The sequence below is a fragment of the Triturus cristatus genome, chromosome 10 (assembly GCF_964204655.1).
Source record: "Triturus cristatus chromosome 10, aTriCri1.1, whole genome shotgun sequence".
In the NCBI taxonomy this organism is placed as follows: domain Eukaryota; kingdom Metazoa; phylum Chordata; class Amphibia; order Caudata; family Salamandridae; genus Triturus; species Triturus cristatus.
In genome coordinates this window covers 953,106,359-953,134,295 of record NC_140593.1, presented here as the reverse complement: position 1 = coordinate 953,134,295, position 27,937 = coordinate 953,106,359, and the positions used below count along the sequence as shown (strand labels likewise).

Genomic DNA, 27,937 nt, shown 5'->3' with positions numbered 1-27,937 from the left:
GGAAGGCGAAAGCCCGCAATGAGGCACTGAACGGCTGAGTCGGCGTGTGTCTTAAACAAAAGGATCCCATCAAAAGGCAGGTCAACAAGGCGCTCCCGAATAGTCTCCGGGAAGACGCCATCCCGCAACCAAGCATGGTGGCATAGTGCAACATAATCGGCCATAGCCCGGCCTAAGGAGTCTGAGGTATCCAGGTCTGACCGGATAGTAAATTCTGCCAGATCACATCCGTCACGGATATGACAGAGGAGGTCAACACGAGCACCCTCAGAGGTGGAAGAGAGAAGAGACTCGGCAGAGTCCTAAAGGGCAGAAGTAGCATGAGCCAAGACACACACTGTATTGAGGGAGCGAAGAGCCGCGCTAGTGGAGGCGAAAATATTACGACCCCACGACTCCAGGGAGGGAGGAAGCAGCAGCGGAGGCAATGAAGGAAAGGCAGCTTGCAGAACAAGACCCTGAACGTTCGGATGAACAAACAAGCAGACCAGATCGTTCGGGGCAGGGCGGTGGTGGTGCATGATGGAACGAGCCACTGGTGGTGCATGATAGAACGAGCCACCGCATCACCTGACGCCGGCCGAGCCGAGAAGGGCATCATAAAGGGAGGTTTGAAAGGCAGAAGCAGCTCTACATTCCCCGAACCGTGGTGGAGAACATCCAACAGGGGGTCGATAGGCAGGTGAACTGAAGGGGGCTGCATACGCAGAATTCGAGCAGCCATGGAAACAACCCTCATAAACGCCACACCAGCCTCAGCATCCCTCCGGGGAGGGGACTGTAACTCATCCGTGGGTGAGGCTGTAAGCTGAGCCGCCCACTCCAAGGGGATTGTCCGGTGAACGGAGGAGTCGACCAATGTCCAAAGGGGGGAAACCACATGGACGAATGAGGGTCCTGAAGGGGCTCGTGAGGAGGCGGAGAATCTGCCGGAGTTGAGCTACAAATTCCAAGGGAGGAAGAGGCAAGGACGGATCCGGCGTCAACGGACATCGGGGTGACGCCGAACCTCCTCCGGAAGCCCCCGGAGAGGAGTCGATGATCCGGCATCAAGGCGGCGTCAGGGCGTCCTCGGTCGGCGCCGACTCTGCCTTGTCCAGCGATGAATCGGCCTCATCCGGCGCCGAATTGGCCTCATCCGGCACCGAATCGGCCTCAACCAGAACAGGTTCTGGTTCTGAAGTAAGGAACGGAGCCGGAGGGGCAAGTCTAAGGCGCCGGACCAGCACCGACTCAGGTGCAACCACAACAGGCTCCGACTGTGAAGTAGGGAACGGAGCTGGGGAAGCAAGTCTACATGCCGGACCAGCGCCGGCTCGGCCTCCGAAGGGACAGCCGCCTGTCCGGAGGGCCGAGGGGCACTCAAAGACAAGCTGCGAGTACCAGCAACCACCTGCGACACCACAGGGAGACCCACTGGACTATGCGGCGCGGTAGGGGTGTTACGGGCCGAAGAGGGGGACCCAACCGGGCTGCGTCCTGACGACATCACACCTCCATCATCCCTAGAGGCAAGGGGCTCAGTCGGTGATGGGGGCGAACCTGCTGATGAGCCCCCTGGGGACCCCGCACACAGCGGAGGGTCCGAGGCTGCCCCAGGGAGAAGAGGGGACCCAAGACAGGCCTGCAGGGCCAAGGCATATGTCGCCATTTGGGTCCGAGTCGCCCCCGCAACAGGAAATGATGGATAGGGGAGGGCCGACTCTCTGGGGCGCACGTCTGGAGAAGACCGGGAACTAGCGCCCCCTTCAACAGGAGGAAGGGAGGTCGATGACCTCGGCGCCAGGACTTACCAGGAATGGGTGAGCGACGCACACGGGAACCAGACAGCGATCGACGCCGCAAACGGAACCCTCCACCACTGGGACCTGCCGCCGAAGAGGAGGCCGGAGGCCGTGACGACTCCGACCGGGACAGGTGAGCCGAAAGTAGTTTCATCCGGTGCTCTCGCCGGGACTTTGCCTTGAGTTGTTGGCAGGTGTCGCAATCCGTCGAGTCGTGTTGTTCGCCCAGACACCACATGCAGATAAGGTGTGAGTCCGTCGCGGACATTTGCCGTGTACAGGAGGCACACTTTTTAAAGCCCGAAGCATTGCACACTGTTCCAGACGCAAAGCGTCAAAAGGGGCCTGAAAACAGGTTAGAGGAACCGCCTACTCCAGATCCGCGTTGCACGCGGAAAAGAAGGAAACTGTCGTCAGCGGGCCAGGAGGGACTTATATGACCTTGCTGATGTCACGTCCGTGGACATCAGGGTGGGGTCATGTGGCGCCGTCCCCCGGTGCTGCTGCAGAAAAAATTCCGGATCCAGTCTGACGCCTGGGGATAATTCTAAGTTAAGGAATCTGCGGCTAGATGTCTCTATCAGATCTCTAAACTTCCAGCCCTGTTCGTGGAATTGGTGGGCTGGGGACGCCAAACCAATAAAATGAGCTGTGGCATGGTGCTATTTGAATGTCTCCAGGGCTGACTTTGCTTTCTCACCAAACAGGTAGGAGCATTTTCCTTTATGGAAGGGCCAGTAGGACAGTCCATGTCAACTTCTGGAGATGTGTCAAGTTCACTGGCATTTTCTAAGGTCAAATAAATCCCCCCATTAGTATCAATTGATATATATCTTTTTGTTTCAATACCATCGTCCTCATCACGATAGATATTAATAGGCATCTGAATAAAGTAAGCATCTGGCCCAAAATTAACATTCGAGAGTGCAAAGCACAGAGTTCGAACTGAAGCTTGTAAAGAGGTTCATCACTGAAGCAAGCATTAACCTTATATTTAGACTTGACCAAAATGGCTTTTATTTGAATTTTTGATGGCTCCAAGGAAGTTGGCTCTGGCCCCTCTATCGGCACACAAATGGTGCTAGAGGCAGAGAGGAGTTGTCCAGTCCCAGAAAAGTTGATGACAGCAGAGGCACAGTGTAAAGTCCCACCATGATGGCTAAAGGTGCACCAAAGAAAGCCAATGCAGCAGTCTACTTAGCTGAAGACTAAACCGATGCTGGAGTCAAGGTAACACAAGCAGCCATGAAATTGGCAATCATAAAATCAATAAATGTAAGAAAGAGAAGGCCAGGAAACAAGTCTCTCCAGTACATGCACCCAGAATATGGAACTACAACCCTCAACATGACGTCCTTCATTGAATGTCAGAAGGGAACAGCCTTTTAAAAGGCCACCTCGTCAGTCACTGATGAGGACCTTGCTGCTTGTCCATAAGCTACCCGCTATGACCATAAGCCCTACAACAAAGACATTGCTGTCTTCACCAAATGTGCATGATCCTGAGCGATTGTCGCATACATAAACCTGAAGTACTCCCTAGTTCATTCTCCATAGTTAGCTGCATGCTTACAAATGCCAACAAATACAGACATTAGATTTAGGGCCTGGTTTAGATCTCGACGGATGAAATACTCCATCACAAACGTGAAGGATATCCCGTCTGCCGTATTGTGATCTCCATAGGATAGAATGGGATCGTAATATGGCGGACGGGAAATCCATCATGTTTCTGATGGAGCATTCCCTCCACCAAGATCTAAATCAGGCCCTTAATTATCTTTAGCCATCAAAGTATCAACACACTTTTCACAATCGATACAATTGTTTACAGCAATCAGTATGTCAATCCCAGAAGGGCAAAATATTATCAGCATTGTTATTATGAGTATAATACAATCTTAGTTATCATAATAATAATAATAATAATGTTTTTACATAGTGCTTAATATGGCACTACTGCCAATTCTATGCACTGCAAAAAGCAAGTGCAACCATTACATAATAAACCAAATTCAGAAGTTTGGACAATACGCCAGCCATATTGAGATGATATCACTGCATGTTTCTGTGGATAGCATTCAACTCACTGAGTCATCTTGCCATCAAAAGGTTAAGGGCCTTGTTTAGAGTTTTGGTATATGGAAACCTACATCACAAACATGGCGGGTGTCCCGATCGTCTTATTGCACACATTATAGCCTATGACAAGAGTAAAATAGATGCTGTCAGCCAAACTGTAAATAAGGCCCCAAGTCTGTTCTTAAAGGATTTCAAACGGATATGAAGGATACAAATATATCTCTGGATAAGGTACACTACTTGACAGATTAAGTTTACCAATTCATTTTGTGACACTTCACATGGCAAGGGCAGAAATACCGCTCTTCCATGGCATTTCTGCTTCCTCTTTCACATTAGTTACCTTCTTATTTCAAAATAAAAAAATAGAACTTACAAATGCATAGCTGTGATATATCATGTACAACATAATCAAGTCAATGATCGCTTTTAACCGGCCTGGGTGGAGGAGGGTGACTCTCATACTTCGAATATGATATCCTTGTTTAGGAAGAAATAAAAGTAAAATAGCACTGGAACAGACATTGCAATCTTGTAGCTAATGTAGGGTCCACATGTTAAAAGTTGGCACTTCGAATGAGAAGAGTGAATGCTTTTTAGTCACCCAGTGCTCCTCTTTATTCTTTGGTTCATTTTTAGTTTTCATTGACTAGATTTCTTAGTCAGGAGCTTCACTTGAGCTGGCCTTGTGTATTTGTGTACAGCTCTTATGGAACTGTGAGTTTCTTTACACATCTATTTCCAAATTCGTACTTTTGAGGAAGTATCTTGATCTTATCTAAGGAGTTTGACTCCTTTTCTGATTGGTTTTGTGTGCGACCTTTTATGATTTTATGATAAAATCAAATAAAGTTATATTGACGACTTGACTAGATTTTCCAGTTTATTACCCAAGTAGCCTGACATCCCCTTATTGTATTAACTATCACATCAAACACCTTTCTTTAATCACTTGAAGAGTGTGTTGTCCACACTGACCTGCCGTTATTGCTTGGAGGACTTGCTTACAAAATCTGTAGGTCACAATTGTTGAAAGAGAGTGCAACTCTATTAATTTTCATCTAGGCACGATATAAATAAAATTTAAGTTAGTGTAGAAAAAAGCTTTACCGTTGACAGTCAAAATGGCTTCCGACTGCTGTTCTCCACAGACACAAAAGTAACTTCCGGTGTCGTGAAGATCTAAGCCATAGATCGTCAGTTCAGTAATGGTGCCCTCCTGTCTCATTTTGAATTTGCCACTCGGCGTCAGAGACATTTGCCCCTTTTTCCAAAGTACCAGAGTTGACGGCTTGGTCAGCTCACACTGAAGAGTGGCTGCTTCTCCCTCGGCGGCTTCTACGTTTTTCAGCTCTGTTTTAAAACGAATAGGCAACGCTGTGGAACACAAGCGGAGAGTTAACCCAGCCTGTTCCACAACAGCTTGTGCGAGACAGCCTCACCTAGTGGGGACACGTTTTCTTTTCAAGTAATATTTCACGGATGGCACATAACATTTACAGGCATGCACACGTCAGAGTAGCAGGGGCAGTCAGACAAACATCAATGGCAGCTTGGAATAACAGAAGACACACAAATACACAAAACAAGAATCACATTTAAAAAGACTGAGCACCTTGTAAGAAGATTTCAAGGAAATGCCCATATTGGTCAAGAAACGCTTTGATACAAAGAGACTGAAAATACCTGACCCAAGAAAGGAACGTTTTGTGAAGATGATGGTGATATAGATGGTGACATAGCAAGCAGTGAGTTCAACACTCCCAAACTGATAGATGGAGTTGGGGTAAGGATTGTACATTACACATTTACCATTGACTGTCAAAGTGGCTGCAGTCCGCTGGTCTCCACAAGCACAGGTGTACTCTCCTGCGTCTTCAATTTGCAGGTCTTGAATTATAAGCTCAGCGGTAGGACCGTCCTGCCTCATGGTGTACTTATCACCACCTCTAAGCGTTCTCTTTCCCTTCTTCCATTCCACTGCGGCTGTAGGCTTGGTCAGTAGGCAGTGAAGGATGACCTTTTCACCTTCTGTGACCTCCTCATTTTTCAGCTCTTCCTGGAAACGCACAGGAAGTTCTGACGGGTACAAAAGAAAGTGAAAAAGGAGTATAAATCTACAGACTCAAAAGCACTGGTGTGCCCTCCTCTGTAGGTTATCAGAGTGTGACAACGTACCCAACACAACAGGCACTACATTAACCATTTTATTGTCTTCAAACACAAGATAGCATACGAAGCACCTATAAATTAAGCTGTGGAGTGGACATGACTCAATATGAAACAACTGATGAGCCTATTGCGCATAAGAGGCACATTATATTGCAATATAGGGACATCTGCAAGGATACGCCTGCCTCTGGTAATGATGTCACTGAGTCAACACCAACTGACACCAAGAAATGCCCTTTTATCAAGAATTTGTTTTTCCCAAGAAAGCTGAGCATAAGAATGCAAGAGAACTAAGACCACTGCAAAAGATGTTGACAAAGAAAAGAAAGATGTTGACATGAAGAAATGAAAGCAAGATATGGTGCCCACAAGATTACAATATGTGTTAATGGAAGGCATTATATGGAAGTCATTTACCATTGACTGTCAGCGTGGCTGTAGTCTGCTGGTCTCTGTATGTGCAGGTGTAGTCGCCCATATCCTCCACAGTGAGTTCATTGATCGTGAGCTCCGCAATACCACTGTCCTGCCTCATTGTGTATTTGTCACTTCCCCTAAGCGTTCTGAGTCCCTTCTTCCATTCCACTGGGGTGGCAGCCTTGGTCAGTTCGCAGTGAAGAGTGACTGCCCCACCTTCAGTGACTTCCTTACTCGTCAGCTCTTGCTTGAAACTTACAGGCAGCTCTAAAAGACACAAAGGACCACACAATACACAAACTCAGAAAAACAGAAGTAGCCTCCTTTGCAGATGAATAAAGGGTGATATCCTCTTGGTCACGCATTATCAAAATGCACTGGGAGGTCTACTCTCCTCAAACATGCAAAGAGATGGTGCTATTTTGGGAGAATAAATAGCTTTGTGAAGTCTTAGAAAACTATTGAGAAATACTGAGCAGAGTGAAACAGCTTATTTTGACTACAGGCTTGTCTGTGGATATAATCATCTATGAATGCATAGAAAATGCCATGATCATCTCCCTATAGGATAGCGCCTGACACAGGACCAAATGGCATAGAATTAATACTACTTAGTGTACATTTAGATCCTCAGGCACCATGATTGCATGTATGCTCAGCAATCTAATCGCAAGATGGCTCAGAACAACAGCCCATGGTAAGAAACAAATACGAAATAAATGCCCAAGGGAAATACTCTAACAATTGTAACAGGATTTGGTGCATGGATTTACATGGAAGACATATACCATTGACAGTCAGTGCAGCTGTAGTTTGCTGGTCCCCACAAAAGCAGCTGTAGTCTCCTGCATCTTCAGCGCAAAGGTCATGGATTACGAGCATAGTAGCAGGGCCATCCTGTTGCATGCTGTATTTATCACTAGCCCGAAGTGTCTTCAGACCCTTCTTCCATTCTACAGTGGCAGACGACTTGGTCAGTAGGCACTGAAGAGTGCCTGTTTCACCTTCTGTGGCCTCCTGGCTCATCAGCTCTTCCTTGAAACGTGGAGGAAGCTCTTACACAAGACAAGGAAAGGAGAATAGAGTTGAAATACACACTTAGATGAACTGCAATGTCCTCTTTTATCAATGAAGTGTGTGATACCCTTATGATATCCCAGTCTCACACACACACACACACACACTCTCTCTTTCCCTAACATCTCTAGTGTCGACCAAGCAGCAAACCAAGAGAAAGCTTATTTTTTAAATATCTATCTACATTGGGAAAAAGGCAATTGGTGCCCCTTAAAACATTTGCAATATAGGGTGTATTTTTATGCAGTCAAGTAAGTATATATGTATTTATAGGAAGGTTCAGGCAGTGACATTTACAATGGCCAACTGTGCCTCCAACACAGAGTTTGGATCTCCCTCAAATGAATCGGCATCTAAGTACGCTCAAACACAGAAAACAGCTTTTGTATTAGGCAACATGCCATTTCTCACAAGAAGACTGAAAAAATAATGCAACAAAGTTATGTTTCGAAAAACAAAATGGCAACAAAGAAGAGCTAGCCCAGTAACAGCAAGATATGTGAGCTGACACTCACAAGGATAATGCGTTGAGAAACAGTGAGGAGGACGTTGAACAAAATTACCATTGACTATCAGGGAAGCTGTGGTCTGCTGTTCTCCACATGTGCAGGTGTAGTATCCTGCATCCTCCACCTTCATGTCTTGTATTATGAGCTCAGCAGTGGAACCGTCCCGCCTCATGGTGTATTTATCATCAGCCCAGAGCATCCTCTGTCCCTTCTTCCATTCCACTGCGGCTGAGGACTTGGTCATTGCACAGCGAAGAGTGACCATTCCTCCCTCAGTCACTACCACATCCTGCAATTCTTCCTCGAAGCGTGCAGGAAGTTCTGACAGATGTAAAAGAAAGAAAAGACATGGGGTTGAGAACCGAGACAGGAATGTTCTGGAGGCAGAATGGAGACCAAGAAAAGACAGCCCAACATAGAAAAACATAGATGAGCACCATGCTCAAAAGATTCCAACACGAGTGGGTGTGAGGAGTTGTTTGGAACATATTTACCGTGGACTTTCAAGGTAGCTGTCGTCTGCTGGTCACCACATGTGCAGGTGTAATCTGTGGCATCCTGGAGATCAACGTCACGGATTATAAGCTCTGCTATAGGGCCTTCCTGCCTCATGTGGTATTTGTCGCTTGGTCTGAGTGCCCTTAGTCCTTTCTTCCACTCCACCAGGGTGGCTGCCTTGCTCAGTTCACAGTGGAGAGTAACCGTTCCCCCTTCTGTGACTTCCTTATTTGTCAGTTCTTCTTTGAAGCGTGCAGGAAGTTCTGACAGACGCAAAAGGAAAATGGCACAGTGAAAACACAGGAGCCAGCAGGCAATTAGCAAGCAATGCAGTATTTTTTCGGGAGCAAAGCAGTCAATCGGTATGGATGATGCATACAGGTGTGTGCACTTGATCATGAAAAATGTTTTAAATGATGTGACTTCAAGGTTCCACTGAATTTAAAAGTGTGAGTAAAGACTGAGTAAAGACTGGGCAAAGATGATTTTCATTGAAACACTGCACGACACAAAGTTAAGAGTGCATACAATTGCTTTTGAGGGCAAGTTGTCTCTATAAATGGTTTCAATACACTCGAAGTTCATGTTGCACATTCCTCACACCGTCAGGTTCAGGGTATGGTAAACTTGCCCCAGCATATAATCCCCAGCTTTTATCTTTTGCTTTGGTGTACTACAGCTGTGTAGGACAGCTCAGTATTTCATACTAGCAAAACTCCATTGGGAATAACTACGTGCAGAAGCATCTCTGCGGTATGATACCACAAAGCAGTGATCTATGTCACAACCTGGCTGTAGCTACTGCCCATTAAAGAAAGTTGAGTTGTCCCTGGTGGAGAGTTCTGCTGATGGTAAAAAGCCTTGGCTGAGCACTCCCTTGGATCTGTCTCCTCAGATGACCCTCATTTTCATGACAGAAACCCCCACATGAGGCCTGCCTCCTTCCAACTCGCTGCATGATACCTTTTGTAAGTGGGGAATGTGAGAATATCATCCAGGTCAGGACGAGTCCTTAACTACTTCTAGTCTGAAGTGTTACCCGAACACAAGTCTTCAAGTAACCTACTGGTATATTTAGGGGCTGGGGTCCCAGGGGACACTGCCCTCCACAGGGAAGGGACCAAGAGAGCTCCATTCTTTACAGGAAGAAATAACACTGTATTCAACATTGTGTTCCCCATCTTGGGTAGTATAACAGTCCAATTATTCCTTTAGGAATCAGAAAGCAAGACAGGAATTTATATATACAGCCCTCTCCTCCTAGAATGTATCACTCTTATGGGTAGGCTGTAAATGAGCTCCAATGATAGACAACGTCCACCTTGCTCACTGAGATTTGGGGGGGCCTGCGAGCATATTATTTCCCAACAAACGCAGGGGCGTGCTCAAATCAAAAACATGAAGCGATAAGGAAAAGGTGGAGGTTTCATTGGGTATTGGTGGGAACAAGGGTTTGAGGTGTTGTGGGTGTCAGTGGGATTCCTGAAGACTTTCAGCTCTACCCAAGCACTGAGGAACATCATGCTGTACACAAAGGGGCTTGAGAAATTAAATTTACCATTACAACTTTGGCTCTGAAGTTAAACTTGGAGGAAGGAGGCATTACCCAGCCTCCCTCTACCACAATCCAGCCACTCTGCACCATTTACACTGAACTGTGATGCAAATTGAGCCAATCACATGGCAGTATCCCTTCCTATGTCACAGTAGGATGGTGCGAACTGCAAGCTCAGAACTGGCAGCGAAAAGCAGATGTGTAAGGATCATTCTTTTCTATGTTGAACCACCATTTTGCATCAGATTCATTAGGTACCTGCAACGAACATACCACCACTAAAGTAGCCATACAAACACAGCACAGCATAAATACAGCAGACAAAAGAAAGTGAGGGGTCCTAGAAATAAGACAATATTATCTTCATAGGTTAGATCACAAATGTGCCATGGGTCCACAACAGGCATGTATGTCTGCTTTTTAACTCCCCTGGGCATTTCTGCCCTTCTGTAGTTCCCCTTTGCATACCCACACATTCTGGGTCCTTGAGGTTTGCAGAAGGCATTTCTTCTCTTTCATGGAATCATAGCCACATGCAGATGTGGGAATGCCTAGGCCCGGGTGCATGGTGTGGGCGCAACAGCAAAGAGTTTCTAGGAAGCAGCACCAACTGTGGCATACCCAGAAAGTGATGTACAGTTACAGCATCCCCAAGGACAGATTTTTGGAGTGGACTACAATGTCACAGAGTATGAGAAAATGTGTGGCACCTCTTAGGGAAGTCGTGATTATTTTTCTAAGCTGAAAATCAACAGGTAAGCAGTAATGCTACACAAAGGTACCGGCTATGTTTCTAAGATGAAATTGTGACTTTGCTTTGCCCACCACTTTGGTCAAACAAATTAGACCACGCGCTGGACAAGAAAAGCAAAACACTATGTGTATCACTACTTATAAGCACACTTATCAAGCAATTAGGAGAGGAGTTATTGCCCACTTTTTGCTTGGCAATTGCTGTCACTCATATCACAAACTGAACTATATCTCAGGAATAAGTAAAAGGTATTACCCATGTCAATGTTACTCATATCATCAGTAGTCCATGTTGGCCCAGATGGAATGAAACTCCGATCCAGATTTTTGCAGTGAATGCTCAAAACAGTGAGCTCTTTTTTGACAAGAATAGAGAGAATTTAGGCTCCAACAAGCTAAAGAATGAACAGACGCCTTCTGAGGCCACAACCAAGCAGAAATTGAAAAGTGAAATTATAGATCAGAATTCCTGAAACGTTCGTGTATACGATAACTAATCATCATTATGAAAATATGAAAAAAATATATGTCTTTAAGAAAGAAATACATCTAGACAAAGTGTGATGTAGTGAGTGATATGGAGGCTATTGTCTACATAGTCAAACACAAGCCATGGTAGAAATATTACACTTAAAATTTTACCATTGATGGTTAACTTTGCTGTGGTTTGTTGCTCTCCACACATGCAAGTATAATCTCCAGAATCCTTCAAGTCTAGGTCGTAAATACTCAATTCTGCTACAAAGCCATCCTGGTTCATGCTGTATTTGTTGCTCGGTTTCAACTCCCTGTGTCCTTTTTTCCACACAACTGAGGCAATCTTGGTCAGCTCACAGTGGAGAGTGGCAATTTCTCCTTCGCTGGTCTCAATATCCTTTAGTTCTTCTTTGAAAAGTGCAGGCAGAGCTGAGGAAGGTGAGCATGAACATAAATGAGTTAGATTTCCCAGCTGAAATTTTCTCCATTTGGGCGTGATCTGAGATTATACTCTTCAAATGAAGTTAACTATAATCACCAACCTTGAAACTATCAAATTAAGACCTAAAAAAGAAAAAACACCCCATATTGGACTTAGGTTTTGTATCTATTAGTGAAATTCAAATAAAGTCTGAGTGCAGAGCAGGATTTTCCAATCCTGGTTATGACTTACACTATCCATTGAAATCCAGTAGTGTACTCCAACAGGTTCAAGAGGCTTGAACCAAGATTACCAATCTCAGAATGCAATAGGATATTCAATGAAATTTCATGACAGGAAATTTTCGGGCCTGATGTAGACTTTTGGGATGGATACTTCATCACAAATGCGACGGATACCCCGTTTTCTTAATTACAAATGAATTAGTATATAATACACTTGTAATAAGGCATTTGGGATATCCTTCATGTTTGCAACAGAGTATCATTCCGTCAAATTTAAAATCAGGCCCTAAGTTGGGCCAGTCACAAAATAAATAGACAATTCCAGATGTCAATGATACAGCCTGGAGTAGGAACAGATGATATTGTATGTCAGGAGACCACAATCAAATTAGTCTCAATCATAGTTTCATTATGTTATGACAGGAATATTATTCCCTGCACTGTGTACAATTGTGTCCCTCTGCCGTTACTGCATACTGCCTGTATCTGGTATCCTGGTTCTTTACTTCGATCCTAGCCTCAAACTAATCTAGTGTCTGTGCAGAGAATAATGCTTGTTTCTAGCTATGAGTTAGGTCCTGGACTGGTCCTGTGACTTGAAGGGGGGCACCAAGCGTGGTTTGTACTAAACCCATCATGGGTTTAGTACAAACAGCAGTGGTGGCATCATGACATGCTTTGTGAATTCACAGTTGTGGAACAGACCTTTTTATCTGTTACTCTGGAGTGGAGGTCTACGGACCCATTCATGTAAGATTTAGCTTCTGTATGTTAACCCAGACCTTAGCACCAACATCACAAGTGAATATTGTGTGTATTTCTGTATTTAGCCTGTGTGGTGCATGCATGAGGTGTACAAGTAAACCAGAGTAATGGAGGCCCTTGGGATCTATTTTGGATACCACATACCCCACCTTGTGCCCAAGGTGGATGCGAGGTTGTTTGCCCAGACATTGGAAGTGCATTGCTGACACTTCTAAACTGGATGGAGGAGACCTAGACACTAGCAAAAGAGGAGACAAGGCTTCTATATAAATCCAATAAGACTATACTGACAGTAGATGCTGGTTAGTCTACTGAAGCACTGTCCTTTGGTTGACGGTGAGGGTGAAGGGTGGTACTGCTGTCTTTTGTTCAAGGTGAAAGAGTCATTTTACGTGATGCCAGATTTTGTTATTCCCCTTGATGACTCTTCAGTTTGACTGATGACAGACAAGCGCAGAAAGCTCAGACCTCTGTGTGTCTCTGTTGTGGATGGTCCAGGCTGAAGCCTATCTTGCTGTGACGAGCATCACTCTAAACAAAGGCTGTGTCTGGAGAGCAACCTAGGGAGGAGACTTGAAAGGAGAACCACCCCAACGGGTTCTGAAAGTGTAGTCAGTAAATCCACATCTCCTGTTTGCTTAGATTATATAAAAGTGGGAACCACTGACAACTTGCTGTTCCAGATCCAAGTTCTCTATGACTAAGGAAAAGGGTGCTTTACAGAGTACTCAGAGAACTTCTGTGCAAATAAAGGTGGGGTCTGCTGACAGCCAGATTCTCAGAAATAAGGGGGTATCACCGGAGTCCACTCTTAGCTGAGAGCACTGATTGCCTGCATTGAAGTGTCTAGAAGCCAGCTTGCCTCCCGAGAGACGGAAAATGCCTGCTAACATTGCAGGGTAACTGACTGCCCAGCAGGAGGAAGGTGCAGTGTCACCCTGGTTGGTGGGTCTGCAGCAGCTGTGAACTATGACAAGCAATCTGTGTGCCCTGGTGGTGCCAGGCCCCTGACTCTCCAGTGTTAGTCCTGGCAGAAGTTGTGAAGCTGTGGTATGACCCAAGCCACTTTGCACGAGCAGTGACATTGGGGCGTGACCTGAGCCACTAAACCTGACCTGTGAAGTTGCGGTGTGACCTGATCCACTGTGTCTAGAGATTGAAAGTACAGCATTGTACAGCATTGTCCTAAGCAGGAGCACCTGCTCCCTGTCTCAGCATGGCCCAGTGCTGCTCTGAGATCTTAAAATGTACAAAGCAGTGATACACCATCAAACCACTGAGGTTTTTTTGAGCCCTCAGCATCTGTGCAGACTGGAAAGCCCATGTGGGGATGCCCCGAACACCTGCCAGACCAGCCGAGAGAAGATCCAGCACTCTTCTGAGCAGCCGCCCTGACTGTAGTGCATCACCAAACGCAATTGCTGAAAAGGATAAGAGGAACTGCAGACTTGCACTCATCCTGGAAGAGAGTGAGTGCCCGAGCAAGCATCTGCAGAGCAGGCTGGCTCAATAGCACCAGCCCGTTAATGGACTGAAAGACTTGTTATACGAGAGCCAGTGAAATCAGTTTAAAACACTAAGCTAAGACAGGAATACCGATGTATCACTCCAGAATGAGAGCTGAGTTGGGACCTGTCTGAACCATAAGGGTGGATACAGAGTCAATAGCGAGAGGAGGCGCCAACCTACTCTAGAGTCAGAAAACTAAATTTCATTGTGTATGTTTTCCTACTTGCAGTATTTATTTTTAGCGTGCATTAAAGTGCTTTTATCCTTGAAAGTCAAGGACTGCGTTGGATAATCATTTATTATACTAATGTGTGTTTGTTAAGTGCTAAGCTCTAGCACCACTACGCTACCACTTTGAAAAGCCTATCACTGCTTGTCATCGCTAACACTGAGAGTCAAGTGCAGCAGGGGTTACACTTGCCCCAGTTTATAAGGCCATATCAGGATGAACCCTGGGATATCAGTGGCAAATGGCCTTAACCCCTACAATTGAGGTGCAGTAGCCCCTGTTTGCTTGGGGCCCCAGAGTACCTCTATCTCGTCGTCTAGGCTAGCAACAATTTAGATAACTGACTGGGTAGGCCTTAATGCATTATGCAATATTTATGCATATGATTACACATGAGCCTCTCTTCTGAGCCTATGTCCACACAATGCTTACTTCTTAATCAGTCTAACAGCAGTTGTATTTTATTGGTTGCAGTTCTCAGGCACTCAAGTCTGTGACAGGAGCTGCATCTGAAGTAGTGCTGACTTCACTAAATTCAAAACCTGACACTCTTACACAGCACCTTCTGTGTCTCAAAGGTGGGGACGGGGGGCAAAACAATTGTTAGTTTCATAGAAAAAAAAAGTGCACCACTGTGGAAGAAATAAGACCTTGAAGAGAAAAAGTCATAAAAAGACAAGAGCCCTTTACAGTGACTAGCATAACCTGAAGACTTGCATGCTGTGAAACAAAACGACAGAAACATGACAGGAACGTGATAGTACAGGAATCAGCCAAGGGCATGCAGTGCAAGATATAAGAAGATGAAAACTCTAGATTTGAGGAGCAAGTGTTCACTTGTGAATACTGAAAATTACCAGTGACTGTGACAGTGGCTGTGGTCTGCTGCTCTCCACACAAACAAGTGTAGTCCCCTTCATCTTTGACATCAAGATTGTGGATCAGCAGCTCAGCAACAGTTCCCTCCTGACTCATTCCATATTTCTCACTTTGCCTCAGGGTTCTGTGCCCTTTCTTCCACTCTACTGGAGCCACCTTGTTCAGTTCACAACAAAGAGCAACTGTGTCACCTTCTGTGGCATCCGTGTCCTTCACATCCTCCTTAAAATATGCAGGAAGCACTGCAGGGGAGGCAGAACCGGCAAAAAAGGCATTATATTCTGAAGCCTGGGCACAAATTGTGTATGTTTTCTATAAAGACGCTCCAATGATTACATTTTCCCAGGGTGAACATCAGCAAAAGCCTTCTTAAAAGTTGTCAAGAAGTTCCAATTGTACGAAGAAATGAAAAAAGTATTAGGATATATAAATATGCAATTTGGCATGCACACACAAGACAGTTATTAACAAGGGACAAATCAGAAAAGCTATTTAATAGGTGATTTCTTAAAAAATTATCTTCACAGCAGGCGAAGGTCCATCAGAACATTGTTGACCCTAAGAGATGTGTGGTGGTACTCGAAAAAACATTAGGTGTTTTGATAAGATAAAGAGAAATAATTCAAATTCTGTGAGAAGTATACTAGATGGTAGAACAATATTTCATATTTTACCATTTACTCTTAAAGTTGCTGTAGTTTTCTGGTCCCCACACACACAAGTGTATTCTCCTGCATCCTCGATATCTAAGGCTCGAATGACAAGTTCAGCAATGGGACCCTCTTGCCTCAAAGTGTGTTTGTCGCTTGGTCTGATAGTGGTGTGTCCTTTCTTCCACGCCACCAGGGTGGCTGCTTTGTTCAGCACACAGTAAAGAGTGGCTGCTTCCCCTTCTGTGCCTTGTGTGTTCCTCAGTTCTTCTTTAAAGAGGATTGGCAGTGCTAGGAGATGAACAGAGAATGGTGTCACAAAGTACGTGCTCACAGCCACAGGTTTTCCTCCAAAGTTGGGAACAAATTACTTACATGACTGCAGAGGAAGACTTAAATCAACATAAAGGACACAATTCATGGAATAAAAACAGTTACATCTTCTGGATAAATAGTAATGAGTGCCAGATAATCAAAGATCAAAGCATTCAACTATCAATAGAAAATTGAGCAAGGTGATATCATATCCCAAGAGGATTTGTGTTGTGCATTCTCAGAAATATTTTCTCCTAAAGACAAAGGACAAGTATCTCAAGATTACACAAAGCATTCTTTAAATGTGGGAAGTTCCTGCTTCTGCTGTTCACATAAATGACAAAATATAATTCAGCTAACCACAAATGATGGTAAAAAAATGTCTAAACTTTATTGTTGAAACACAAAATCGATGATGGTGATCACCTTTCATCATCATCATCAAGAATTTCATGGTCTTTATAACTGAAAACTGCTTGATGTATTGTTCCATCACAAGTTTTTGTTTGAAAAACAGAATTTTGAGGTGTTTACCATTCACTGTCACAGCAGCTGTTGTCTTTATGTCTCCACATACGCATGTGTAATCACCAGCATCCTTAACGTCAAGATCACGGATAACCAACTCCACTATGGAACCGTCCTGTCTCATTATGTATTTCTCGCTTGGCTCCAGGGCCCTTTGGTCCTTCTTCCACTCCACTGGAGCGGCTTCTTTGGTCAACGTGCAGTGCAAAGTGGCTGTTTCACCCTCTGACACTTGGTAGTTCTTCAGCTCTTCTTTGAAAATTGCTGGACACTCTGAGGGATGTGGATGAGAAGTGAGTACATTAGAAAAAGCAAACCCAAAGCCAATAGTTTACCCTTTTCCATACCGATTTTCTGTTATTTTCGCCACATGTAATATGCAATCATTAAAATTAGTTGGCTCCAAATCAATTGTCATCTTAAGACAGTGATGGGCTTCCGACCAAAAATGGTGACTTGGTGCTACAACTCATGAAGGAAATTTCCTGGTAGGGCAACACATTTGAGGTAACTTATTCACCACAGCAGCCTTAGTGTAATTTCTTCAACCACGGAGCAACACCTCCCTCCTATATGGCATAAGTTAGATTAAATTCCCATGGAGGTCAGGCCATTATTTAAGAAAGACATCCTGGCATAAAAAGTCACCTATTCCAACTTATCTTAATAGAAAATTTGGTTATCTTATAGCAATATAGAGAATCTTTGAAACTATTTTTCATTCCGAGGATTGAGATTTTGGGTAAAAGTAAAACCTCTTGGTCTTCTTTAGAGACATTAACTTTAACCTTTAAAATTCACTACTGCTCAATCTCACAGCTCTGCCATTTCAAAAAAGCACTGGAAGCTCTTCTGTTTGTATTAAATATAGGGCGAACTATGTACTTATTGCTTCTTTTGGAGACAGTCATTGGTTTTACACATGTAGTTCAGATTGTGTTCCTTTTGTGTAAATAATTGTACTTCTCTATTTTTTGTTTTGTAACAATTGTTTGTACAGTACTTTCTTCAGACGCCATGGCTCTAACCTACTTGCTAAAGGCATGTTGCTACAATAAAGTATTTTTCCCAGAAGTGTGTATGCTCCTGTTACCATTCCTCTATGGGGTGTAAATTAGCTCTACACCCCAGTTCAAATAATTTGTCGCCCCATATCATTTTATAATTCTTTTTTTTTTTTTAAATATACCTGCCAGTCCACTGAACGTAAATGCAGCAGTCAAACGTGCAGGCACCATGAAACATATTGTAGTGTTGTTGATCTACTGGATTTTTCCAAGACCACCTTCATTGTTCTAACACAAAGGCCTCTGTCAAATTATTTTTTTTAAACTGATTTTGCTTCTAAAAGTCAATTGGAAAATCCCAATTCACTATAAGTTAAATAGTCCATGATAAAGGATACAGTATTCACACTTAATTGTACCAAATTGTGCAGCATCCTCATTTTATGATCTGAATGATCATTAGCGATTATAAATAAGTTTCTATCTCACATTTTGGTGGATCTGTAACATGGTGACACATTTTTGCATAGATCACTTTTTGGGGGCCATTAACCTTTGGGGGTGGCAGGGAGGATGCTGCTGTTATGAGAGTAAATTGAGAACGTTTCTTTGTGTGAAGATAAAGTTGAGTCATCACCAACTTCCCCACCCTTGCATCAGGACCAGATTGGATGTATTTTTGGTAAGATCATCATCTTAACCACATTGCAGCGGCCCACTAATGACATGTGTAGATTATTAAATCTGTCAAAATCAGTTCTCGCCTTCCTAATTACCGGCGCAATATTCCTGGTGACCAGACTCCCCAACTCCGGCATAATAGTGATACCTAGATACACTGCGGATTCAGTTATTCGCGGGTCAGCCATAATAGCATGCCTATTCTTAATAATCTGAGTTTTTGCTTTGTTTAGTGCATAACCTGAGAATCTACCAAAATCCAGTGCGACCGTCTCCACCACCGTAAGTGCAGTTGAAGGATTTGCAGTGAAGATGGCAACATCGTCCGCGCAGGCCAGTACTTTAGATTCCAGACCCTGACACACAATAGGCTTAATTCCGTTATTAGCCTCCAGTTATCGTATTAGGGTATCTATATATATATAGCAAATAAAAGGGGTGAACATGGGCATCTCTGCCTTGTTCCACGCTCAATAAAGAAAGGTGCAGCGTAGCCCCCATTCAGTCTTAGACGAGCTGTAGGTGTTATATACAACACCTGGATGGCTTTAATAAATCCATCTCCTAAACCAAACCATTTCAGAGTCTCCCACAGGACCTCCCAGGAGACCCTATCAAATGCCTTCTCAGCATCCAAAAGCAGAGCGACCATAGCCATCAGCAGGGAAGACCCTGGGCTGCATTATTTTCCTATTGCATATTACATATGAGTGTGCATTTGAACTGGTACTAGATTACTAGGTGTTTACACAGAATATCGGACGCCAAAAATACAGTGGGATAAAATGTGTCAAGAATATTGAGGACAAAAATATGATGAAGTTAATTCTCTAAAGGTAAGTAAAGTTTTACTATATATCACTCTTCATAAATGTGCCTTAGCGATATATATTTTCGAGGTACGTATATGTGGAGTTAAGAATAGTAAATCTATACTTACCTATTTGCACTTACCTTCTCAATATTTTGGTCTTCGATATTTTTGACATGATATACTGTCCACACAATATTTTTGGTTCCAATATTAGGTCAGTGATCTGCTTACTAAATGTTCAAAAACATTCCAAACACTGTTGCTGTATTAATGATCATAGACACTCGGCATTTGGCACAGACACACACATATATGTGCATGTCACCACCCAATGCATGATTTTCAGCTAATGGATGATATGTGGAAGGAGTAATTGAAAACAATGTCAGTTTAGATAAAAATGAACAATGGTAAAACGAAAATAATGCTCACCTGACTGATGCACAGGCTTGCCTCATGCAAATTACAACACACCCCCTTTGGAGAACACACTCCTGTTCTCTATGAAAATAAAAAACTGAGGACTTAGATATCACATTAGGCCTAAGGATCCTTGTCGGTGTGTTAATTATAAAAGTGAAACTGTGTGAGGACTACAGCAGTACATAAATGAAGGATAGAAATATTAAGGCCCTCACTTCTGGACCTATGCAAATCACGACTCAGATATGAATGGGAATACGCGACAAATCAGGATTCTAAGTTGTGCATTGCCAATTGGAAACTGATCTTTTTGTGTGTACAATTGTTTTTGCAGGTAAACCCTGGGGAAATCTCAATTTCTGAGTTTGCACACTGCATATCATGGGGAAAAAGTAATATTACTTTGTTATTCCCACATCTGAGGTCAAAACTCACAGGCAGATTTACTAACAAGTCATGCAACACAGCAAGACACTCTTACTGCATTGCATGACAGGGAGAGAGCAGGAACGCGCCATAACTACTAAGATATGACGCCTCCCTATTCTTACACTGCACTGACATACTGAGTGCAGCCTAGCGCTAACACAGTCACCCTTGAGCCACAGTGTGCGGGTAACTGCATTTTAAGCAGGATTGTTTTTATTCAGGAAGGGACAACTTACTGCACGAAGATAATCCTCTGAGGGGCATTGTCCTCTTTCTATGTGTGTTGCAGAATGTAGCACACGTTAAAAGAGGAAATAATGAGGAGAAATAAACATATTTCTTAAATCTGGGAATGCACTAAAAACCACTGGTGGATCCATGGGAACACAGATCTTTTATTCATGGAACGCCTTCCTGGGGCAAAGAAGCTCAAGCCAGCAGTTTGTGCTATCTTGCTTTACTCCAGATTTATTAACCCACACAGAGCCACGCAAGGCAGCTTTATGTGGCTTAGTAAATCTCACTGAAGCACTTGCGTGGCCTTGATTAACCTTGAGTGATGCAATGGCAACAGAAGGGCTTCATTAATATGGGCCTCAGAATGTAGTGGTAACTGTGCAACTGGTATAGATCATACATGGTGGTATCGCTTTTTTCCCGGTACCCAATTACCCGGAAAGATTGTGCAGTTTCTGAAATGAGGTCCTATGGCTTTGAATTGTCACCAGAGGCAAGAGTAGAAAAATAAGCAAAAAACCCTCTACACATTCAGTAAAATTATTCTCATATTAATGATTCATGGTTTTAAATGCCTCAGTGTAGCAACTAAGAAATGCAAGCACGATGTCATGCAGTCATGAGATGAGATGAAAAACAAGACTGCAAGCTATGCCCAAAAAAGCTGGAACATCATTCGACCACACATTAAGCATGCTCCTGAATTCCAGAAAATAATTTAAAACTCATCTCTTTAAGACACACCCCATCGGTCACAGACAGCCCCTTTGGCCACGAGGGCACCCATCCAACTACCATGTCTCGTCTTACACTCTCTACTTATGTTTTCAGTCTTTGAATCATTCTGCAGACTTTTAAAACATGTTGTTGCCTCCCAGCAAGATTGGTCTAAGGTATATATTTACATACACAAAAATGTTTAACTGATATTGGTATAGAAACTCAATGTTTTAGAAAGAAGCCTACTCATTTACTATCAATGAGGGCACCAGTGAGCATTAGAAATACAGTGTGTAGAATGTAAATACCAACACAAAATATTTAGCTTGCTTTACTGGAGTTGGGCAAAAACAAAACGGCTGAAGGGAGCAGCACGAAAGAGCTATAATACAAGAAAGCACACTTCCAGGACTACTTGTACACCAAACACGCATTAAACACTTGGCCAGAATAGACAGGCCTAAAAAGCAACCAGGATTGTGTGATCAGAATCCTAAACTGAGAGACTTAATGAAATAATAAGTAGGCAAACCTTTCTGGGGTGGCAAACCACTATTAGATGGCAACTGTCCCTTGTCGGGCCACCGAAAGAATCCCACCTGATGGACCCCCACCACATACCAGGTAAATGAAAGCAGACAGAATGAATACAATTGTACAGCACTAGTGCAGAAGTGCAGACGTAAAAGTGCACTGCGCAGGAGTGCACGCCTTGTCTTTATAATCCAAAGTGCTATGTGGGAACCCAAAAGGCCCTGGCTCTTGAATGAAGTACAAAGGATTTGTGATTAACAGGAAGAGATCAGAGCCCTAAGTATGGGTGCAGTGGCTTTGCCACGTGGACAGCGAACAAGGGCAATAGACCTTCCTGTACTATGACACAGGATGGATTTTATTAAAACAATTAGTTCATGATTTTGTAGTACACATCTCATTGATACATCTAGACTATTCCAGTTCAGCCAGGGAGAAGCCTGTCAGGCAATCACAGGTAGGAAAGTACAAAGAGTTTAGGTTAAATCTTGGCAGGGACAACTGGCATTAGTGATAAGACCTTTTATTATGGAACTGCAATTCTGTTGTTGCAACCCGTATGTAGTTCATGTCTAAAGATAGTAAGGGTTATTATCACTTTTAAAACTTACAGTACTGATTTCATGCAAAAAAATTGACATTAAATGATTTTGGTCCAGGCAAGCTATCCTAAGAATATATAATGTGTACTTTTACACTAAAGGTGACGTTTTACAGTAAAGATGCTAAAGTATTCATCATCATCATAGTCTTTATTCGAATTAAAAAATAATTCATATAAGACACAAACATATACATAAAACGAACTTGTGAATAGTCCCATTCACTAAAAAAATGTTAAAATCTTTCAATAAATAGCTAAAAAAAAACAGTTTTAAGAGAAGAATTAAACATATCAACAGACTTCAGATGAAATGCAATACCAATAGATGGTAAAACAGTGTATAAAACTAGAGGAAATTTTTGACACATAGCATCCGAGGGTGAGGCCCTACGAAGGTGCCTCCTCGATTCCCCGAAGAACTTTGCATCTTAGGGACCATGCCCATCCCATATATTTGGCTAAGGCGATTGAGTGGACAGAGAAAGTGCTTGTGCTTAAAATTCTTATAGCAACAGCGGAGCTCCTTGTGCCCAGTGATTTGCACAAGGGGGAAAGCCACATTCGCCTGGGGTTGATGTATACGGGGCAGACAAACAAGAAGTGGGCGATAGATTCTTTTTTGGCACCACAACCCTGGCAGGTGCCAATACCCAATCCTGACCACCCGCTAGTTAGGGCCCTGAGTGGAAGGGAGACTGCTCTGAATTGGAAATAGAGTTTCCTGTCTCTGGGGGCAGTAATCAAGTCCCAGTAAGGTTCGAGGAGTGGGGTGGCCTTTGCCTCTAAAAAGCGACTGGTCATCGTGGAAGAGTTGGAGTCACTCCACACCCTTTAGTTTAACCTCTCCCAATAGAGAGTTTTCAGGAGCTTCTTAGCGGGAAACCCAGCAGTAGCTGGGTCAGTCCATAGGTCTGCCAGTCCCAAGTCGATCAGAGTTTCCCGAAGGTTCCTTAGCCACCCTATCTTGTGGAACTTGTCGGCCTGCATTACATCCATAATTCCCATTGCGTACGGCCGAAGCTCCGGAGTGGTCCACAGTCTCCTCCAGTATAAGACCGGGCGGAGTATGGCCAAGTCCTTGATGGCCTTCCTGCCTAGGTCATAGCGTAATGGAACCAGAGGGGTACTTTGTGGGAGGCCTAGTATACAACGGAAAAATTTATTTTCAGCGACTGTTAGGGATGATAATACATCAAAACCCCAGAGCTCTGCCCCGTACAACACTGAACTTAGGGCCTTTGCCTCGTATACGTGGAGCACGGGTTTGACCGGCTTGGTGAGAGATTTTTTATGCTCATTAATCAATGTACCCGTGATCTGTGCGAATTTAAGCGTTGACAATTACAGGTGTCTGTTCCACTTATTTTTGTGTGTTACATGAATGCCCAAGTAGACGAAGTTGTTTACTTCCTCGAGAACTTGGCCGTTCATTAAGAGTTTGCCTGTTCTATAGCTTGGGTGCGGGTTGAATGTCATAAGCTTAGTCTTGGTCACATTGACCTCCAAGCCATGATTTTTGCAAAAGTCTTCAAAAACTTTCAAGGCACTTTGCATGCCACTCGGGGTTTTCGATACTATAAGAGTATCGTCGGCAAACATCAATATTGGAGTAGAAACTCCGGCCAGCTTGGGAGCATCGGTGTTGGTTTGGAGCATGAGATCAACTACACCATTAATATACAAAGAAAAGAGTGTGGGTGCCATGGCACAACCTTGACGCACACCACGCTCGACCGGGAACTCGAGGGTTGTGTCCCCCAGGCCTCCCCACTGTATTTTTGCAAAGTTAGGTTCATGGAGCCTCCTGATTAGAGTCAGGAGTTCCAAGGGAAGCCCGAGCTTTTCGAGGACCCACCAGAGTTGCTCGCGAGGGACAAGGTCAAAGGCAGCTCTTAAATCCACAAAAGTGACATAGAGACTGCCTTTGCCTAACGTGACTATCTTCCAGAGCAATTGTTCAAAGCGACACACCTGATCCACAGTGCTGGTGAATTTACGAAAACCAGCTTGGAGACTAGAAAGGATCCGATTATCTTCGATCCAGGCCAGTAACTCATTCAGTACCATCCTCCCAATGACTTTTTGAATTGTGTCAATTAGGCTGATGGGCCTATAATTTCCTGGGAGAGTTTTATTGCCTTTTTTAAATATCGGGATTATGATGGCGCCCCCCCACGATTTGGGCACAGGGGCTCCTTCGGCCACAGCGTTGGCCAGGAGAGCGATGTACTTGCTCCAGGGGGTCTTATTGTTAAGAAAGAGGTCGGATGGAATACCATCCAACCCTGGAGCCCGCCCGAAAGCTACACAAGCCAAAGCAGCTAAAACGTCCTTCGGACTGAAGGGACCCGACGAATAGAAGACATATGGGGTTTGTCCCATGCTTCTATAAAGGGGGTTACATGCGTATTGGGGTTTGAAATACCCCAACCAGTCTTCTTGGGTGACATGGTTTGAAGGATTTTCCGGGGAGCCACCTCTGTTCCACTTTATCACATTCCAGAAAAATCTAGTGTCCCGGGCGTGACAAGCCTCCTTCAGATCGAGCCAATACGATTCGTCCCATCTTTTTTTTGCTTGGGCAAGACACTTCTTATAAGAGGATCTAGCTAGTTGTATATATGGCTTGTTCCCACTAGATAGGGCTTGTGACAAAATTTTTCTAGCACATTTGCATTCATTGTCATACCACCTCAGTTGCTTACATGGTGGTTTGTTACCCTTTCTTGATGGTTTAAGGAAAAAAACGCGTAAACCCTCGAAAAAGGATTTGTGTATTCTGGTTGCTTGGTCGCTAGTTCCTTTGACCCTCAATACGTCCTCCAGCCTCACAATGATTGCGGAGAGCTCGGTATCAATACTAGTGATAGTCATGGCGTTGGTCATAACCTGAGACCATTTTAACCTCCGCATGTCGTTAGATGGAACGCATCCAGTGGGAGCCAATGATGTCTCCTCGCGCAACGATCGGTGGTTCCCCCACCAACTGTGGGAGACACAAATGGGATTGTGGTCGCTCTCTAATCTTGGCTCGACCACCATATCAATGGATTGGCGCCACATCCTCAAGCAGCAGAGAACGTAGTCGATCCTACTTGTTGAACGGCCATTATCGAAGGTGGGTGCTCCCATCCTATCCCCTGGGGTCCTGCCATTCAGGGCCCTTAAGCCTCTCTCGAGGCAGAGTGCGTTTACCTGGACTGCTACTGTGGACCACCTTTTGATGGAAGGGAGTGAAAGGGCTGGTATGCCCCATAGTCTGTCCTCTTCGGGATCAAGGCCCCATTCTAAGTCCGGATCTAGGAGGGGTTCGAATGTGACGTTGAAGTCACCAGCAACGATCAGATCCCTATTGCACGATTTCGTTTCTATAAGGCTAGTCAGGATGTCCAGCACCCTTGACTTTTTCCCTTTTGTGCCACGGAGATATAAGTTATAAATATCCAAAGTGCCCCCATGGTCAAGAGTTAATCTCACAAGTTGGATGTCCGCAGAGCCCGTGTCAATCATAACAGCACTTGGGAATCGGTCCTGACGAGCCCAAATAATTAGTCCACCCATTGGGCGGCCCAACGGGCCTTGGGAGGCTGGGACGTGAAAGTTCAGATATCCCAGCAGGAATCGAGCCTCGCAAGCCCATGTTTCCTGGAGGAGACAGACATCGTATTTACTCACAAAACTAACCCATTCGGGTGAATCTAATTTGGTCTTGATACCAGCTAGGTTCCAGGACAAGAATATATAATGTGTACTTTTACACTAAAGGTGAAGTTTTACAGTAAAGATGCTAAAGTATTCTAATTTGGTGTAGTTGTTGCTTTTGTAAACTAGAACTAAAGTTATCATATACATGATGTGCGTTTTTTTAATATAGTAAGGAAAGGAAATTATGTTCCATAACATAGGTATGGCTACGCCATCTCTGTGGCAATGTATCCTTACATTTAGGAAGTTTGGTATTAAATGTCAGGTATATGAACTGACCAAAGAAAAATACTCAATGAAACAGACTGGCAAACTTAGAAGAATGCCAGTGGGTCACATGGTAAACAGTCCCTCTGGAGCTAAGCAACTGGGTAAACTCTAACTGGGAATTTTTAAGTGCGTGCAGAGTAAAGCAAACGCCTTTGGCAAAACCGAAACTGCTCATATCACTCGATCTTCAGGGTAGAACATAAAATCTTGTGAAATTAGGGTGAGAGTGGTGAGTCCTATTTTAGTATCTAATTTATCCATTACCTCTTAAAAAAAGGTTCATTCACACACCAGACTTGCCAAATTCATAAGGTACATGTATCAAATCAATTCATTTTTAGCTGTATAAAAAAGTAACAATAAATAAATAAAACTATAAATACATAAGATACAAATCAATTAATAAATAATGTATCTAAAGATGGGAAAAGAGTAGGAAATTGAAAATGTCAATAATGTACCACTAAGTAACTGGATTAACAACAAACAAACAATTGCAGCAGGTAAGGGAAAAAGAGGAAAAAAATGGAAACTCTAATAACTCTTTTACCGTTGACAGTTAGGGTGGCTGTGGTCTCTTGATCACCGCACACACAAGTGTACTCTCCAGTATCCTTCCCATCCAGATCAAGGACCACCAGTTCGGCAAGAGTGCCCTCCTGTCGCATTTTGTACTTTTTGCTCTGTTTGAGTGCTCTGCGGCCTTTCTTCCACTCCAATGAGGCACCAGATTTGGTCAACTCACACGATAAAGTAGCAGTATCACCCTCTGCCGCTTCAATGTTTTTCAGTTCACCTTTGAAAAGTGCCGGCAGAGCTGAGGAAGGAAGTGCAAATGGATAATGTGTTAGAACCCATACAGTTTATGGCCTCCAAAGGACAAGACTGACAAGTACCACATCAATTCAACTCTACAATAATTGGCACACGTGAAACAATAGTAAAATTATAGTGCAATAAACATGCAACAAATAATACCCATATCACAACAATGGATTTTTGAAAATTAGTCAAAAAATTATTTATAATTAACTTCTTTATACAATTCGTACAAGTGCATAAATGAGGAACTGCAGTATGTGTTCTGAAACAGATATGAAGTAATGCACAAAAGCATATAAATCACTTGCAACAGAAACATAATAATAATGAAATAACAAGTAACTTACTAAGTGTTGTGAACCACTTATATGAAGTATGTAGCAGAACATTAAGTAATGCTGATGTGTTATCAGAATATAGCAAAAATGAAAAAGTGTTATAAAAGTGCAAAAATGAATGACTCTCCGCTAGATTCTTTGAAGGGTGTAGTGTGTGTGTCAGTATGTAATATCTCTCTCTTTCTCTCTCTATCTATATATATATAAATTTTCATGGATTTTTTTTACGGGTTTTGGCAGATTTTTGTATTTGTTTTAGTCACATCTTTGCTTACCCAACCCTCACTCCTTCGCAATATCTTGCAGGGTCTTCAATTGGCTCTATTTGGTCTTTTTTGTCAGTACTACTATAGAATTCCAGCTGCTTTTGCTCGTTTTGCACATTTTCGGTTTTTTAGATTTTTTAGATTCTTTCAGGATCTTTTAGGGGATTTTCTTGGGTTTTACTTATTGTAGATTTTCCTTTTTTCAATAGAGATGAAAATAAA

General features: G+C 43.5%; 1 protein-coding gene across 27 annotated transcripts in view; it reads right to left on the bottom strand.

Annotated features, from left to right (window-relative positions):
• OBSCN (obscurin, cytoskeletal calmodulin and titin-interacting RhoGEF) overlaps nucleotides 1–27,937 on the bottom strand; it is a 1,809,553-nt gene that overhangs the window by 1,239,923 nt on the left and 541,693 nt on the right. For 20 of the 27 annotated variants that reach the window (XM_085628811.1, XM_085628818.1, XM_085628815.1 and 17 more), the window contains 11 exons: nucleotides 26,840–27,106; nucleotides 16,872–17,138; nucleotides 16,047–16,313; nucleotides 15,351–15,614; nucleotides 11,490–11,753; nucleotides 8,536–8,802; nucleotides 8,096–8,362; nucleotides 7,244–7,510; nucleotides 6,456–6,722; nucleotides 5,679–5,945; nucleotides 4,977–5,243 (listed from right to left, as the gene is read on the bottom strand). The exons of 1 other annotated variant lie outside the window; for it this stretch is intronic. In XM_085628811.1, coding sequence (XP_085484937.1) covers nucleotides 4,977–5,243; nucleotides 5,679–5,945; nucleotides 6,456–6,722; nucleotides 7,244–7,510; nucleotides 8,096–8,362; nucleotides 8,536–8,802; nucleotides 11,490–11,753; nucleotides 15,351–15,614; nucleotides 16,047–16,313; nucleotides 16,872–17,138; nucleotides 26,840–27,106 — 2,931 coding nt within the window. The remainder of the gene's footprint in view (nucleotides 1–4,976; nucleotides 5,244–5,678; nucleotides 5,946–6,455; nucleotides 6,723–7,243; nucleotides 7,511–8,095; nucleotides 8,363–8,535; nucleotides 8,803–11,489; nucleotides 11,754–15,350; nucleotides 15,615–16,046; nucleotides 16,314–16,871; nucleotides 17,139–26,839; nucleotides 27,107–27,937) is intronic. 6 more of the 27 variants (XM_085628829.1, XM_085628834.1, XM_085628835.1 and 3 more) reach the window with 2 other exon arrangements.